Source organism: Anas acuta, chromosome 29 (assembly GCF_963932015.1).
Source record: "Anas acuta chromosome 29, bAnaAcu1.1, whole genome shotgun sequence".
NCBI classification, from domain to species: Eukaryota; Metazoa; Chordata; class Aves; order Anseriformes; family Anatidae; genus Anas; species Anas acuta.
The window spans coordinates 1,843,753-1,858,357 of NC_089007.1; the positions used below are offsets into that span (position 1 = coordinate 1,843,753).

Genomic DNA, 14,605 nt, shown 5'->3' on the forward strand with positions numbered 1-14,605 from the left:
TCCAGGGCCGCGTGTGGAGGCGAAGGCTCCGCCGCTGCGGGCCCGGGTCCCCTCCCCGAGCTCCCGGGGCTCCCATGGCGGCACCGGGCCCCGCTCACCTGTTGCTGCTCCGCCTCACCGGGGCGCGGGGCCGGGTGCTCCGCCGGCTGCTCCCGGTGGCGGGGACCGGGAGGGCGCGGCCGGGGCTCGCCCCGGAGGCCGGAGACCCGCGGCCGGGCCGGTCCCGGGGGGGGAGCAGCGTGCGGGGAAGCGGCCCGGCTGCCCCAACGGCTCCCAGCCCGGTGGCGGTGCCGCTGTCGGTCCCGGCCCCGCTCCCTGCCTCGCTCCGCTCCCAGCCCCTGCCCCGGTCTCGCTCCCGGTTCCGTTCCCGGCCTCCCGCCTCCCCCCCCCCGTTCCCCTCCGCACTCACCGGGCCGGGCCGGGCCCTGCGCCGCCGGGCCGGGGCCGGGGCCGGGGCCGGGGCCGGGGCTGCTGCCGCCGCCGCCGCCGCCGCCACCCCGGGGCCGGGCCTGGGCCAGCGCGGGCCGCCCGGGCGGGGCGGCGGAGCGGGAGGGGGGGCGCGGGGAGAGCGGCGCGGGGGAGGCGGGGAGGGACCGGAACGGGAAGGGAGGGGGAGGGGCGGGAGGAGGGGAGGGGAGGAGGGAGGGGAGGGGCAGGGCAGGGAAGGGAAGGGAAGGGAAAGGGGGCGGGCCCCCGGCGCGCTGCGTCACCGCTCCGTGCGTATTGCGTCACCGCGGCGCGCCCGCCGTTGTCATGGCAACCGGGGGCTGGAGGCGCCCCCTGGTGCGGGGGAGGCCCGAAGGGGGCGGGGCCCCAGAGGAGGAGGGGGCGGGGCTCTGAGCGCGGGGGGCGGGGCTGCGCTGCCGGGCTCCGCCCCCTCACGCCCGGAGGCCCCGCCCCACTCCGGGCTGGGGGCGGGCCCCACGCGAGGGCAGACCCCCCCCATCCCCCCCCCCCCCCCCCGGTGTACCCGGGGGTCTCCGCGCTGCCCAGAGCCCCCCCGGCTGCCCAGGACCCCCCCTTCAGCTGCCCAGGAGTCCCCCTCCTCTGCCCACAGCCCCCCCTGGCTGCCCAGCGAGGGCTCCCCCCGGCTTCCCAGGAGCCCCCCCCATTGCTCAGGGTCCCCCCCCGGCTGCCCACGACCCCCCCCCGGCTGCCCAGACCCCCCCCAGCTGCCCTCGAGCCCCCCCACATCTGCCCTGAGCCACCCCCCCCCCCATCCAGGGATGCCCCCTGGCTGCCCAGGATCTCCCCCAGATTCCATGAGCACCCCCCCGCTGCCTAGCGAGGGCCCCCCCCTGTTTGCCCAGAGACGCCCCCCCCCCCCCCCAGCTGCCCAGCAGCCCCACACCACGAGGACCCCCCCATCTCCCCTCAGCACACGTGGAGACCCCCACTCACTTGGGGACCCCCCCAGCAGTCCCCCAGGGTGTGAATGGTGCCCCCCATTCCCAGCCCCAAACCCCAGCTCCGAGCGGGCGCTGGCGCCCCGGGTGCATGGGCGAGCCCCCACTGCTCGGGTCCACCTTAACCCCGGGGATCAGCAGCACCCGCGGCTGCCCCGTGCCCAGGAAAGGCTCCTGTGGGATCAGAGGGGCGTTTATCTCGCCCGGGATCAGCCAATATTTGTGGTCACATCGGGAAAACAAACCCTTCCTGCCGGCTCCAGCACCACTGCCCCTACCGCCGCTCTCCCGGCACCAGCTCCGCCGTCCCACTTTGACTCGGGTTTATCGGGACGGTTCGAGGAACCTGGTGCGTTGGGACCCCCGAATTGTCAGCTGCCGGCACCGGGGATGACGGCCGCGGTGGCTTTCCTGCTCCTGAGCCTTCTGAGGGTGGCAGCCGCCAAGGGAGTGTGGTGCCCGGCCTGCGGGCTGGCGGCCCTGGCCCCCGCCACACAGCGGGACATCCTCATCGCGCTGGCGAAGCAGAGCATCCTCTCCAAGCTCCGCTTGCCGGACAGGCCCAACATCACCCAGCCCACGTCCCGGGGGGCTCTGCTGACCGCCCTGCGCAGGATGCGGGTGCAGAGCACCGACGCGCCCGGCGCCCCGGGGGTGCTCCGTGCTGGCAGCGTCCCTCAGCCACCCCCTGTGCCGGGCGTGCAGCACTACGAGATCCTGAGCTTTGCTGAGTCAGGTGTGTGCAGAACCCCCGGACCCTGTGGGTGTGGTGGGATGGGACCCCACGGGTGGGGGGCATGGTGGGATGCGGGGAAGGTGCTGAGAGGTTTCCTCCTGGGCACAGGTACCTTGAGAGCCCCGCATAGGGGCACTGAGCGCCTGCACGAAGGGGCTGGCACCGGGACGCTCCATGGCCAGAACCTTTGCACCCATGTCCCAAGCTTGCCTCGAGCAGCCACCCCTCACCACGGGGAGGGGAAGCACCGTGGAGACCCCGGGGCCCCTCTCAGTGATTTGTGGGGGCAAGGGGACAGGTGGGAGCAAGGACAGGCTGCGGGGTCTCGTTAAGTTGTCCGTTTCTCTTGGACCTTCCCCGCTTGTGCTAGAGGTGGGTGGGTCAGGTGGCCAGGTTAATCAAAGCGTGATTTCAGGCCCCGGTTCCCCAGAAGTTCATCATCCGTGGAGTCAATTCCAAAGCCCATCTGCTCCCCGCAGTGTTTTTCCTAACCGAAGTGGTGGGCTGCCACGTGGCGCTCCGGAATCGGCCTTCCTGGGTAGAGAGAGCTCCACAAAACGTGCTCAGGGGTCCTTTACGGGCATCCCTGGAAAAAAGCAGGGTTCCGTGCCCCCACTCCCAGGCAAATGCAGCCTTTGGAAAGAGGCAGAATAGGCCCCGCACCCTGCAGACCACCCTCCCGAGCTGTCAGTGCCCAGACCAAGCTGCTGCTCAGCAAGGTGCTGGGGGGAACACGCACCCTTTGTGTGTTTTGCATGGCTGCTGTGGGATATCGGGGGCTTGCTTTGTCCTTGAATACCTCTGGGAACAACGCTCCTCCATGGCACATGGTGTTCCTGCACATGAGGGCAATGTGGAGATGTCTCCCAGCTCCTGGAAACGAAGGAGCAGGTGTGAGCCACGGGTCCAACCTCTTGCCCTGCTGTGCTGTGCCACACCGCAGAGGAGGGCATTCGTCGCTCCCCCTCCTTGGTGAGGAAGCTTCGCAACCCCAAAATGCTGCTGCTGCTGAGTGGGACGTGCAGGAGCAGGCGGTGGTTCCAGCCATGGAAAGTAGAGGTGGTGCCGGCGGTGCGAGTTGGTGTGACCGCCTTAAATCCAGGGCTGGTTTACACAGCCAGATAACCTCCAAAATTCTCAGCAGCTTCCCTGACAAGGGGGATTTCGGGGCAGAGAAGGTGGAGCCAGGCCAGGTTGCTGCATTAAGCACCAGGCCCAGGTGCTGCTGCTTCAGAGCAGCGGCAGAAGGAGAAGCAGAGCAGTGCTGGAAAGGGGGGGCCCCTTGACACCCCCCGTGTCCTGCTTCCCACTCCCTGGTTTAGACGTGCTTCCCATCTGCTCTGCTTTGGTGCTCCCGGGCTGGGAGACCCTCCTCCCCGCCACCTCCTGACTCTGCTTTTGGTCCTGTGCGCAGGGTCCTCCACTTCCCGCAGAACCCTCCTGCATTTCCACTTCGCCCAGGAGCTGGGTGAGGGCACCGAGATCCTGCAAGCCAACCTCTACCTGTTCTGGGCATCCCCTGGCCCTGGGACGCACCAGGTCACGGTGAAGCTTTTGCAGCCAGACCTGACGGGGCTGAACATGACCGTGGTCAGCAAGACGTTGCTGGAGGTGCAGAGGGCTGGCTGGGCCACGCTGGATGTGGGCCAAGCTGTCCAGAGCCTCTTCAGCCAAGGGAGCAGGAGGCTGACGGTGGAGCTGGAAATGGCTGAGGACTCCGGGCCTCCCCTTCTGGCTGGCCACAGCGATTCCCACTGGCCGTTTGTGGCAGCCCAGGCCCGGGACAGGACGCCCCATCGGGTCCAGCGGCGCGGCATTGACTGCAGCGGGGACTCGCGGATGTGCTGCCGCAAGGAATTCTTCGTGGACTTCAAGGAGATCGGCTGGGAGGACTGGATCATCCAGCCAGAGGGATATCACATGAACTACTGCGCAGGGCTCTGCCCCTTGCACATGGCTGGGATCCCTGGCCTTGCTGCCTCCTTCCACACAGCTGTCCTCAACCTCATCAAAGCCAACAACGCGGATGCAGCCGTGGACTCCTGCTGCGTGCCCACACAGCGTCGCCCCCTCTCTCTGCTCTATTATGACCGGGACAGCAACATCGTCAAGACCGACATCCCCGACATGATCGTTGATGCCTGCGGCTGTACCTAACCTGCCACCGGAGGAGGCCTGGGGGCAAGATGGGTGCTGTGCGGGACTCCTCCTCCTCCCAGCTCCTCCTTGGCAGCGCAAGAGCTGGAGAGCTGCTGCCAGGCGTGAGCCCTGCCAAGGCATTTTCTCCTCCCGAGGCTGAAGCATCAGGGCGGTGCTGAATCTGCAAGTCCTCTCTGCCCTGGCCTCCTGCACACCTCTTTCCCCTTTCAGATCTGCCCATGGATTCCTCTCAACCCCTGTGCCATGGCCTCTCAGCCCTGCTCCTGCTGGAATCCAGACCTTCCTGCCCAACTCCCTTGCCGAGCACCCTGATCTGGGGTGGCTCAGGGCAGCCCAGCCTCCCCACCGCTGCTCCCCCAACCCAGGCCATGTTGTGGTGCTGCAACTTGAACGTGCGGTCCTCTGGTCATGGGCATCAGCCAGGCCACCTCCTGCTACTGGGGGAGCTGAGGAGCTGAGAATAAGCTGGGAGCCGGCGAGGAGAGAGAGGAGAGAGATGCTGCAGAGCCCCACGCAGCAGCTGAACGTGAGGTCGTTAGGGGTGAGGGAGGGGGAACTGGTGCTATTGGGAGGAAAGTGTCAATAAATGACTCCCAGCCATAGCGTGTGCATGTCCGTGGGTGCACGTCCCTGTGCCCTGCCATCAGCCAGCTCATCTTCCCTCTGCCCCCAGGCTGCAAGGTGATGGATATGCCCTAGTGCAGACAGACCCACGATGGCACAAAACCGACCCATGCTGCCATGCACAGTCCCCTTCTGAACACCTGCCCGGCCATAAAAACCAGGCAATGGGGCTGGGCACCTGCTGCTGGGACTCGCCATGCCCAGAGGCTGTAATCGTGCCAGCCCCCACAGCTCTCAGGCTCCCTTGGCTGCCTTTCCTGGGGGGTGCAGAATCCCTGTCCTATCTCAACCAGATCCAGAGCATGGGGTGGGACCCCAGCTATGGGGTGTTTGTGATTCCCACCAGGGAAGGCACCATTTGGCCGAATGTCCCATTCCGCCAAAACCATCTGCATTTGGCCATTATTGTCCCAATTCAGGATGAAACGGAGCAACACTTCTCTCTTAAAGTGCATGGAGATGGCCAGAGCCATGATGCCCATGAAGCCCAGCCTTGCCTGCAGCCCCACACCAGTTCCCATCCTGGGAGCAGCCTCTTGGCACATCTCTGGCCTCTGGCCTCGTGGCTGCCCGCCCTGCCCCGTGCCAACCTGGCTGGCAGCGCCGTGGGACACGTTGGTGCCGTGAGAGCCGGGGGCAAAGGGCGGCTTTGACACATTGGCCCCGTTACGTAATCTTGCGTTCGGGTTTCTCCACTGCTCCACACGTGTCCCCCATGTGCGAGGGCCGAGAGGACAGGGAGAGGGTGCTGTGGTGGGAGAGGGCAGCTCGTGGGGGCAGACCCCGGGGAGGTGTGCGCAGCCAGCTGGGACAGAGCAGAGCCACCGCAGCCCTGTGATCAGCCATGCAGGCACGGACCCCACCACCCCAGCAGCTGGAGACAACCGAACCAAGGGGGAAGAGGAGCAGTGGAGGGAGGGGAGACCAGGCTGAGGTGGTCAGGGCTGTGAGTGGCCCTGTCTGGAGCCAGAGTTGGGCTGCAGGCTGTTGGAGAGCACCTGTGGTGCTGCAAGCAGAGATGGAACACACACGAGCAGGAAACGGTGCTTGCCTGTGGGACTCACGTCCTCTCACTGAGCTGCTGGGGCAGGGACCCGCATCTCCCCATCAGGTCGCAGGAGCACGGTGCTGAGGGCAGGGTTCTCAGGCCCCAGAGTCTCCGGGGTTCAGCCCTGAAGGGTTCTTGCTGACCCAGCTGCCGCACGGGCAGGGTGGAAGACTCGGGGATCAATACTGTCTGGGACCCAAGGCCAGTTGCGCAAACCCAAAGAGGATTTGATGTTTGTTTTTTTGTTTTCTGATTTTTTTTTCCCTCCTTTTTCAATGCCTCTTTTCACTGCCTGTATTTATTTAACAAACAGCTTTCCTGGGGCCAGTGCTGAGCTCTCCAGGCTGCAGCAAGCTGGGGCAGAAAGGGGCTGAGCTGCAGGGCAGGAGGAGATGTTGGCTGCAGCCCTGTGGCCCTGCAGCTGCCTGGGCTCAGAGATGCATGAGCCAAAGACCCTCGGCCAAGCTCTGAGGTACCACGAGCCTCTTGTGGGATTGGGGTGCCCTTGGTTCCCCTCCTTGACCCAGCAGCATACTCCCCATGGGGCTCAGAGCAGAGAGGGCTGGCATGCATTGCCATGTAGTAGCCCCCTCTCCAGCTCAGCTCCTGTTCCCCAGCTCTGCCCTTTGCTGGGCTGCACGTGTGCTTTGGACACGGCAGGACACACGGTGGGGTCTGCCTGCCAGCCCTGTGGGACTGCTGCCTACCCCCTGGCTCCAAAAGTTGTCCCCGTGCCAACTCCTGCTGCTGGGGTGTGGTGCCCCATGGTGACAGTGGGGTTCTGCTGGTTGGGGGGGGCCTGGGTAACCCCTGGCAGCTCCCCTGAGAGGGTCCCTGGCCCCCAAGGCCCTTCCCTGCCCCTGACAGTTTGAGCCCAGGGCAGAATGCATTGTCCTAGGGGTTTGCCAGCCACCTGACCGCATTTTCCCCAACCTCTTCTAGTCGGAGATTCCCCAGCTGAGCAGGGCTTGGGGCCTGCACCCCATGCTCTCCTTTCCACGCATGCAGGCTGCCCCCCTCTCTGGGCACACAGGATGCCCAGGTGCAGCCCACAGCCCGGTCCCGATTTGAGGGTGACCAAGGCTGGGGGATCCCCCAGTGGCAGCACCATGGGGTGAGCTCTCCCAGCAGCTGGGGGGTGGCAGAGGACAGAAGTCCCCATCCCTGTCTCTCTCTGCAGCTAGGCCCCAGTGTACACGAGGATCCCCCCACCCACCCCTGAGGCCGGTGGTCCTGGCAGCACTGACTGGGCCTCACCACAGCCCCGACATTTTGCAAGTCTATTCCTCCTCTGCGAAAGAAACCTTGGTGTGAGCATGGTCGCAGAGTAGCGTCCAGGCAGGGAGCAGAACAGAAACCCCAAGCGCAGCAGGGGGCAGCTTCCCAGGCTGCTAGGAGAGACGAGGGGCACGAGGGGGACGCTCACACCGGGGCCCCTCGCCCCATGCTCTGACACTGAGCTCCTGCCAGGGCTCCCCGGTCTCTGGAGGAGGTATCTTCAGCAGGCAAAGCCCAGGTGCCTCGAGGCACTGCTGTGCCCGTCCTGCTGCTTCCTGGGGGCACAAACCCAGCAGGAGCCCCTTCCCTGCAGCCCCCCCAAGGCTGGCCCAGCATCGGAAAGGCCGTGCAGCCGGCTTCAACCCAGCACGGGCGCTGTGCCCTTGGGCTGTGCCAAGCCCTGTGCAGAGCTGCTGTCCCCCCCCCCGGGTCTCCGCTCTGCTGAGGGGATGCGTGGCTGCGGCCGGTGGCTCCTGCAAGGAGCCTTTGCCAGTATCAACAGACCCTGAAGCAAAGGGCCGGGCGCGCCACGCCAGCTGGGTGTCTCTTGGCAGCGCCCGGCTGGCAGGGGAGGGGTGGGAATTCCTGAAAGCCTCCGGCGTTGCCTTGAAAAGGTTTAATCTTTAATTTGCCGTCTCACACGGGCACTTGCCAGCCCGCGGCGCTGGCTCGGAGGCACCGGGGGAGCCTCGAGCCTCGCCGGGGCCTCTCGGGTGCTGTTGGGGCCCGCGCCGAGCCCCCGGGAGCCCCCCGGAGCCCCTTCCCCAGCGATCGGACCCCGGCCGCCGCCGGGAGGCGCCCGCGGGCCGCGAGAGGCGAAGCCGCTACCGGGGGTCCGGGTCCGGTCCCTCCCGCTCGCCCCTCGGCCCGGGGGGGACCCGGCAGTGAGGGAACGGGGGCCGCCGACCCCCGGCCCCGGGCCCTGGTGTTGCTGGGCCCGGCTCTTCCCGGCCCCGCTGGCAGGGCCGCAGCCCCGAGGTGCCAGTCTGGTGCAGGCCCTCAAGCCCGGGGCACTGCCATACAATCATTAAGGTCATTAAGGTTGGAAAAGGCCTCCCAGATCATCTGGTCCAACTGTCCCCCTACCACCGATACCACCCACTAACCATGTCCCCAAGCACCGGCTCCAACTTTTCATTAAACACTCCCAGGGATGGTGACACCACCACCTCCCCGGGCAGCCTGTTCCAAAGCGCGACTGCTCTTTCTGAGAAGAAATGTCTCCTAATTCCTAACCTAAACCTCCCTTGGCGCAAGTTGAGGCTGTCCCCCCGCCCTGTTCCAGCAGATGCCTTGGGAACCCCTTTCAAGACTCGCTGCGATGCCTTGAGCCACCAGCCCTGCTGGTGCTGCCCCGAGCCCCCAGCCTGGGCGCTGACTTGCAGCCTGTGGGGAGAAAGCTTCTCCGTGATGGAGCCACGGTCCCAGACCCACGATCCTGGCTCGATTTGGCAATTCCTCGGCTGGGATCAGTGGGCAGAGCTGTGCAGAAACAGGCACAACCGCAGGAGCCATGATCAGGCACCTGAGCGTGAGCTCCTGGGGTGTCCCTGCTCACCGCAACCATTTGGCACCTGTAGGTCAGGTTGGCAGGTGCCACCCTTGCCCCACCGGACACGAGGTCAGAGGCCCAGAAGCCATGTGTGCAGCGAGTGCTGGGCCCGGGGGGACCTGGGCAGGTATTTTGGTCAGGCTGGTCCCTTGTCTTTGCTTTCTGGGAACTGCTTAATCAACAACACACTTACGCAATGGGTGCAAGAACCGCTCACAGCTCTGTGCTGACCCCTGGCCTAGATCTGGCCGTGCAGAGTGTGGGAGGGGGCACGTGGCTGCAGTGCGAGGGATCGGGGCAGATTGGATGCTCTTGCTAAACTAGAGGGAAATGGGTGCTTATGGCGGCAGCTGCATGGTGTCGGCTAGTCCTGCAGGATCCTAGTAGGTTCGAAGGGGTTCATCCCTTTGGGGACATCTTGCTCCTCAGCATGGAAAGGAAGGTGGGTTAGAAAGCAATTCACTCTCTTTGCCCAACTCTTTGCCTCCCCTGTTCCATGCTGTGCCACAGCCCTGACTGTGGCTCTGTGGATCTGGCAGGGAAGGAGGAATTCAGGAAGGCATTGTGCCTCGGTTTCCCTTTCCTGTGTGTGTGAAGAAGTGGTGTGGTGGCTGGAAGGTGGTGGTGACACAGAGGCTTCAATGATCCCCTGGTCTGTGGCCACCTGCCTAGTACCTGAGCCAGCGTCTGCCAGTGGGACAGTGGGGATGTCTGCATGTGGGGACTGTCAGCCACAGGGACCCAGATCCCACCATGAGCTGAAGGCAGCAGCAGCCCGACCCTGCAGGGAATTAAACCTGTCCTGACAGCCCCAAAGGAAATGCTCCACTTCCAGCAAGGTACACGAGGAGCACGTGAGAGCATGTCCATGAACTGAGCGTGCGCCCTAGCATGTGGGAGGCAGACTGAGCGCATGTGTGCAAGGCAGCATGCAGCTGGTTGTGTACTGCAGAGCAACCTGTGTAAGCGAGTGCGTGCAACAAAGCAGGCATGGTTGTGGGCATATGCATGTGTGCAGACAGGGGAACTTGCTGGTGTGTGCTTTGTGTGCAAGCAGGAGTGACAGCATCACATGTATCTGTGCTTCACCATTGCACCCGTGTCAGAGCCTGGATGGAAGCAGCACACACACAGCCCTTCTGGTACCCAGGCAGTGCTGGCTGCCTGCTGCCTGTGGCCATGGCTCACAGCCCCTGTGGGAGCCGTGCTCCCAGGCCACGCTGTGCCCACTCTTTCCTCCTTGTTGACATTCCTGGGCTATTCTGGGAGCTGCCAGCAGGCTCAGCCAGCTGAGAACTTTGCCCCTTGCACTGTGGTTGCATCATCTCCGGTGGGTGCTTTTTCCCAGACAGCCCACTCTGTTTACACGTCACCTCTGTGCTTGGCCAGAGGCAGGGGCTCTGTGTGGTCAAGACCTTGGAGTCAGTGCTGCATGGCACAGTGGGTGCAGGACATGGCTGAAGGCCTGGCTGGGTTTCAGGTTCCCAGTGCACCCTGTGGGTTCCCTGCTCTGGCAGAAGGGTGCTGAGCTCTCTTGCTGCCCCCGCAACATCTCACCTTGAACCAGTTTTGAGTGGTTTCTACAAGACTGTGCCCTGCACTCAGGCTGTGCGCCCTGCTCTGAGCACAGCACCTGGGGCTGGGAATCTGAAGACCACTGTCAAGTTGCTGTGACACTCTCTGCCACCTCGTTTAGCTGCAGTACATGCAGACATCCATTTAGATTTGTGGGGAGGGGGGGTGCACATCATGCACCTGCCCTGCCCTGCGGCTGGCTCTGCCCACTCTGTCCTGGGGTGAGTCTGAAGAAAAGAAGGGGTTGTGTCTTGCAGTAGACTAGATGATCTTCAGAGGTCCCTTCCAACCTCAGGCATTCTGTGAAAAGGCTGAGACCCCCCCGACCCCGACCCCCCTGGGCTTTTGCATCCTCACGACATGGTGAGGATGCAAAAGCCCAGAGATGTGAGCAGTGCCCAGGAGCTGCAGGAGTTGTTCTGGGCACCCTGCAGGGTGCTTGGTCAGCAATGAACCACCCTGGCCCTGCTGGGGGGGCTGCAGGGTGTGTGGGGAACAATGCCCAGGGCGTGGGGACAGGTCTGTGGGCTCTGGGAGCAGGCAGGTGGCGCTGGGATCAGTCCTGCAGAAACACCACTCCTCCACCTGGGCAGGATTCACCCCAGCCCTCACTTGCAGATTTTGGGCCATGCAGAGGAGCTCAGCACCCTGGACCCCTGGTGGGGGGGGGGGGGGGGGCTGGCCGGATCCCTTGGCACCCCGGGCAGACAGTAGGGTGAGCTGCAGGCGTGCAGACCCCAAGTTCCTACAGGGTGTGCAACCCCCATGTGCACACTCAAGACCCCCGTGCACACCCCCCCCTGCATGCAGCCGCTCGTGTCTGGCCCCCGCGGTGCCCTCCGTGGGTCGGGGGCTGGAGCCGCCCCCCCGGGAGCCCCGAGGCCGACCCGGGGACCCCTCTCGACGGGACGGGACGGGACGGGACGGGACGGGGGCGTCCCGGTGCTCTCGAAGCCCCTTCCCTTGCACCACAAGGCATCGTCCCCCCCCCTTACCCCTTCCGCGGGGGGGGGGCTAATCCCGGTAATCCCCCGCCCCGGCCACAGCCCGACGGGACGGGCAGGTGAGCCGGCCAATGGCGGGGGGACACCGGGCCCGCCCCCGGCTGCAGGTGCCCAAAGCGGGCGGGCGGCTCCGCACCACTCGTGGTCCCGTCCCGTCCCATCCCGGTCCCGGTCCCGGTCCCATCGGTGCCGATGGCGACGCGGGGCGCGGGTCCGTGGCTGCTGCTGGCGGCGGTGCTGTGCGCGGCGGCGGAGCCCCGGTGCCCGTCGTGCGGTGCCGGTGCGGAGCGGCGGCTGCTGGAGGAGGCGGCCAAGCGGCAGCTCCTGGAGAAGCTGCGGCTCCGGGAACGGCCGAGGCTCTCCCACGCCGTGCCCCGAGCCGCCGTTGCCCGCGCCGTGCGGCGCCTGCAAGCGGCCGGTGCTCGCCGGGGCCCCGACGCCGAGGAGCGGGGCTACGAGATCATCAGCTTCGCCGAGCCAGGTGGGTGCCAGAGCTCTCCGGGGAACCGTAGCGATCCCCGGGGGGTTCAGCCCAACCACCGAGGAGCAGGCATCCCGGCTGGGCTGCGCCCGGTGGCGGCCCGCGGGAGGTCCCCGGGTCGGCGCAACCCCCCCCGGGGCACGGAGTCCCCAGCCCTGGGGCTGGTCCCTGTCCGGGGGAGCCCCGGGAGGGTTCGCAGCCTGCGACCCTCGGGGGGCTGCGGAGCCGCTGCTGGCCACACACTTGCGGCGAGATGGGGGTCCCAGAGCCGATGGGAAGGGGATTGTTCCTTCGGGCACCTGCTGTGTGCCGGAGGGCTCCCGGAGCTGCTGGTGATGCGTTGGCTGCTCAGGTCCCTTTCTGACGACCAGGGGCAGCCCAGGGTGCCCAGGTAGGGGGACTGGGGGGGCTGCAGGGACCCTCCAGCCTGGCCCTATGTGGCAAACGAAGGGCCAGGTGAGAGCAGGTCCCTGTTGCCTCCTTCTGTGTCCTTTCTGCCAGGCAGGGTGGGACAGTCCCTCCTTGCACACACACATGTGCAGCCTTTCCACGCAGCATCCCCAGGGAAGGGAGGGACAGCCCCTGTGTGGAGGGAAGGAGTTTTATAGGTATTCCCCAAAAAGAAGCCAGAAGATCAGCCCTAATGATACTGCTGCAGCCTCACCTGCCCCAGCATCCTCCTTCAGCATTCACCTTCTCTCTCCTCTCTCCCTTCAGAGCCCACGTCTCCCTCTGGCATGGGGCTGCAGTTCCAGTTCACTCACACGCAAGACCAGGACGTTCACATCCTGCAAGCTCAGCTTTGGCTCTACCTGCAAGTTCCCCGAGATTTGGTAGCCAACCTTACCCTGAGCATCTTCCTGGCTGGTGGGGATGGTGACACGGTGGGGGGAGATCGCGTGTTGCTGAGCGAGCGTCGACTGAGCGCCAAAGGCAGCGGCTGGCGCACCTTCTCCCTCATGCCTGCCCTGCGGAGTTTTTTTAGGGGAGAACGCAGGACCCTGCGGCTGGAAGTGGAAAGCCGTGGGGACAGGGGTGATGTGGTGGCCGTAGTCAATGCCACCCATTCCCACCAGCCCTTCTTGGTGGCCGAGGCAAAGGTGCGGGAGCCGGGACACCGGGTGGCCAAGCGCAGCCTCCGCTGCAGCCAGAATTCCAACCTCTGCTGCCGCAAAGACTACTACGTGGATTTCCGCGACATTGGTTGGAACGACTGGATCATTAAGCCTGAGGGCTACCAGATAAACTACTGTGTGGGTCAGTGCCCTCTGCACGTGGCAGGCAGCCCTGGGATGGCATCTTCCTTCCATACGGCCGTCTTCAACCTCGTCAAAGCCAACAACATCCAGGCATCGGGGCACTCCTGCTGCGTGCCCACGCGACGCCGGCCTCTCTCTGTCCTCTACTTTGATCGCAACAGCAACATTGTCAAGACTGACATTCCTGACATGATTGTTGATGCCTGTGGCTGTAGCTAGGGCTAGGGGAGCACTTCTGGGTTCCCCCTCCTCCAGGACTGTCTTTCTGGTGGGGACTGCGTGGGGAGAAGCTCCCTCGGGCTGCAGGCTGACTGCTGCGCAATCGGGAGCATGGTGTGGGATGGGGAATGGGTCTGTTCCCTCAAAGCAGAGAAACTTGGGGGGGCAGGAGGCAGTCCTGCTTTTTTTTCCCCCACTATAGCAAATCTCGCATCAAATCTGTGCTATTGTTGGGGACAGGGGAGTGAGGCACAATTAAGAGGCCGGAAAGCGGAGGATGAAGGGTATGGCTTTGTGAAGGACCCCGAAACCACAACGGAAAGATGCAGTCCTCTGCTCCCAGGAGGATGTGAAGCTGTGAAGGATGGCCTTGCTTCCTGGCCGGGTCCCATGCACTTCCCCCCTCATTCCCCTGGGCTTTGAACTTTTCTTCCCTGCTGCCCACCCCACCACTCAGGTTTCTTCCAGCCCTGTGCCTCCTTACAGGGAGGTCTGAGTCAGACTTTGCCTTTAAGGCTGTATTAAGGGTGCAGATTTTTTTTTTTTTTTTTTTGTACCTCTAGTTTTGCAGCTAATACTACTTTATCATAGAGGTTTCTGCAGCAATTGGGACTCCCTGGTGCTCTGTCCTGTCTACCCACATCTCTATTGAAGATCCTACTCTGCCTTTGTCTTCCTGGTGCTCATGTATGCAATGCACCCACGTGCTCTGTGCTTTTAATTTATTTCAATACTTTGGTGCAGCTTTCCCAAATAAATGGGTGGAAACACAATGTCCAGGCTCTGACTGCTTTCTCCTGGCACCACCAGGGTGAGGGAAACGGTCCTATTTGGCCAGAAGGTCCAACCCCTGGCCCTGGGCTTGCTCAGCCCTGCTCTGGCTCTGGCTGGGAGCATGTTGGGTGCTGGGGGTGCTGGAGCAGTGCATGGGCTGTAAAATGCTGCAACTGGGGGCAGCATCACTGTGTTGGGAGGCAAGGGGGCCTTTGTTGCTTCTGGGGCTCCTGGAGTGCTGTGGGGTGTTGGACACAGACTGTGAGCAGGGCTGTGCAGGGGGCTCTTCCCCCATGAGTGCCTGTGGCAGGGGGACCCAGGAGCAGGGCAGGGGCTGGGAACCATTTAGCATCTCACTGTGGGGACTAAAGGAGGGTGGCCTGTAGCACGAGCATCAGAGGAACAATTTCCCAGCAGAGTAGGTAGAGTTGAGGGGCCATACCCCCCCCAAAAATGCTGTTTTCCACCCAGATCAAACCTGAGAGGAGC

The 14,605-nt window shown here is 64.4% G+C and overlaps 3 protein-coding genes across 5 annotated transcripts in view; 2 read left to right on the top strand and 1 right to left on the bottom strand.

Moving 5' to 3' along the window:
• The window catches only part of R3HDM2 (R3H domain containing 2), a 52,280-nt gene extending 51,701 nt beyond the window's left edge, over positions 1-579 (bottom strand). For 2 of the 3 annotated variants that reach the window (XM_068663527.1, XM_068663529.1), the window contains exon 1: positions 410-579. The gene's annotated coding sequence lies outside the window, so the exon portion shown is untranslated. Of the gene's footprint in view, positions 1-98; positions 358-409 lie in introns of those variants that run through there. The other variant, XM_068663531.1, reaches the window with a different exon arrangement.
• A 953-nt stretch (positions 580-1,532) lies between these two features.
• Positions 1,533-4,904, top strand: LOC137846004 (inhibin beta C chain-like). The gene is made up of 2 exons (XM_068663575.1): positions 1,533-2,142; positions 3,557-4,904. The coding sequence occupies exons 1-2, from the start codon at positions 1,797-1,799 to the stop codon at positions 4,297-4,299; spliced, it is 1,089 nt and encodes a 362-aa protein (XP_068519676.1). The 5' UTR covers positions 1,533-1,796; the 3' UTR covers positions 4,300-4,904.
• A 6,584-nt stretch (positions 4,905-11,488) lies between these two features.
• On the top strand, positions 11,489-14,115 carry LOC137846005 (inhibin beta E chain-like). Its single transcript, XM_068663576.1, has 2 exons — positions 11,489-11,864; positions 12,582-14,115. The coding sequence occupies exons 1-2, from the start codon at positions 11,576-11,578 to the stop codon at positions 13,340-13,342; spliced, it is 1,050 nt and encodes a 349-aa protein (XP_068519677.1). The 5' UTR covers positions 11,489-11,575; the 3' UTR covers positions 13,343-14,115.
• Positions 14,116-14,605: the final 490 nt, after the last annotated feature.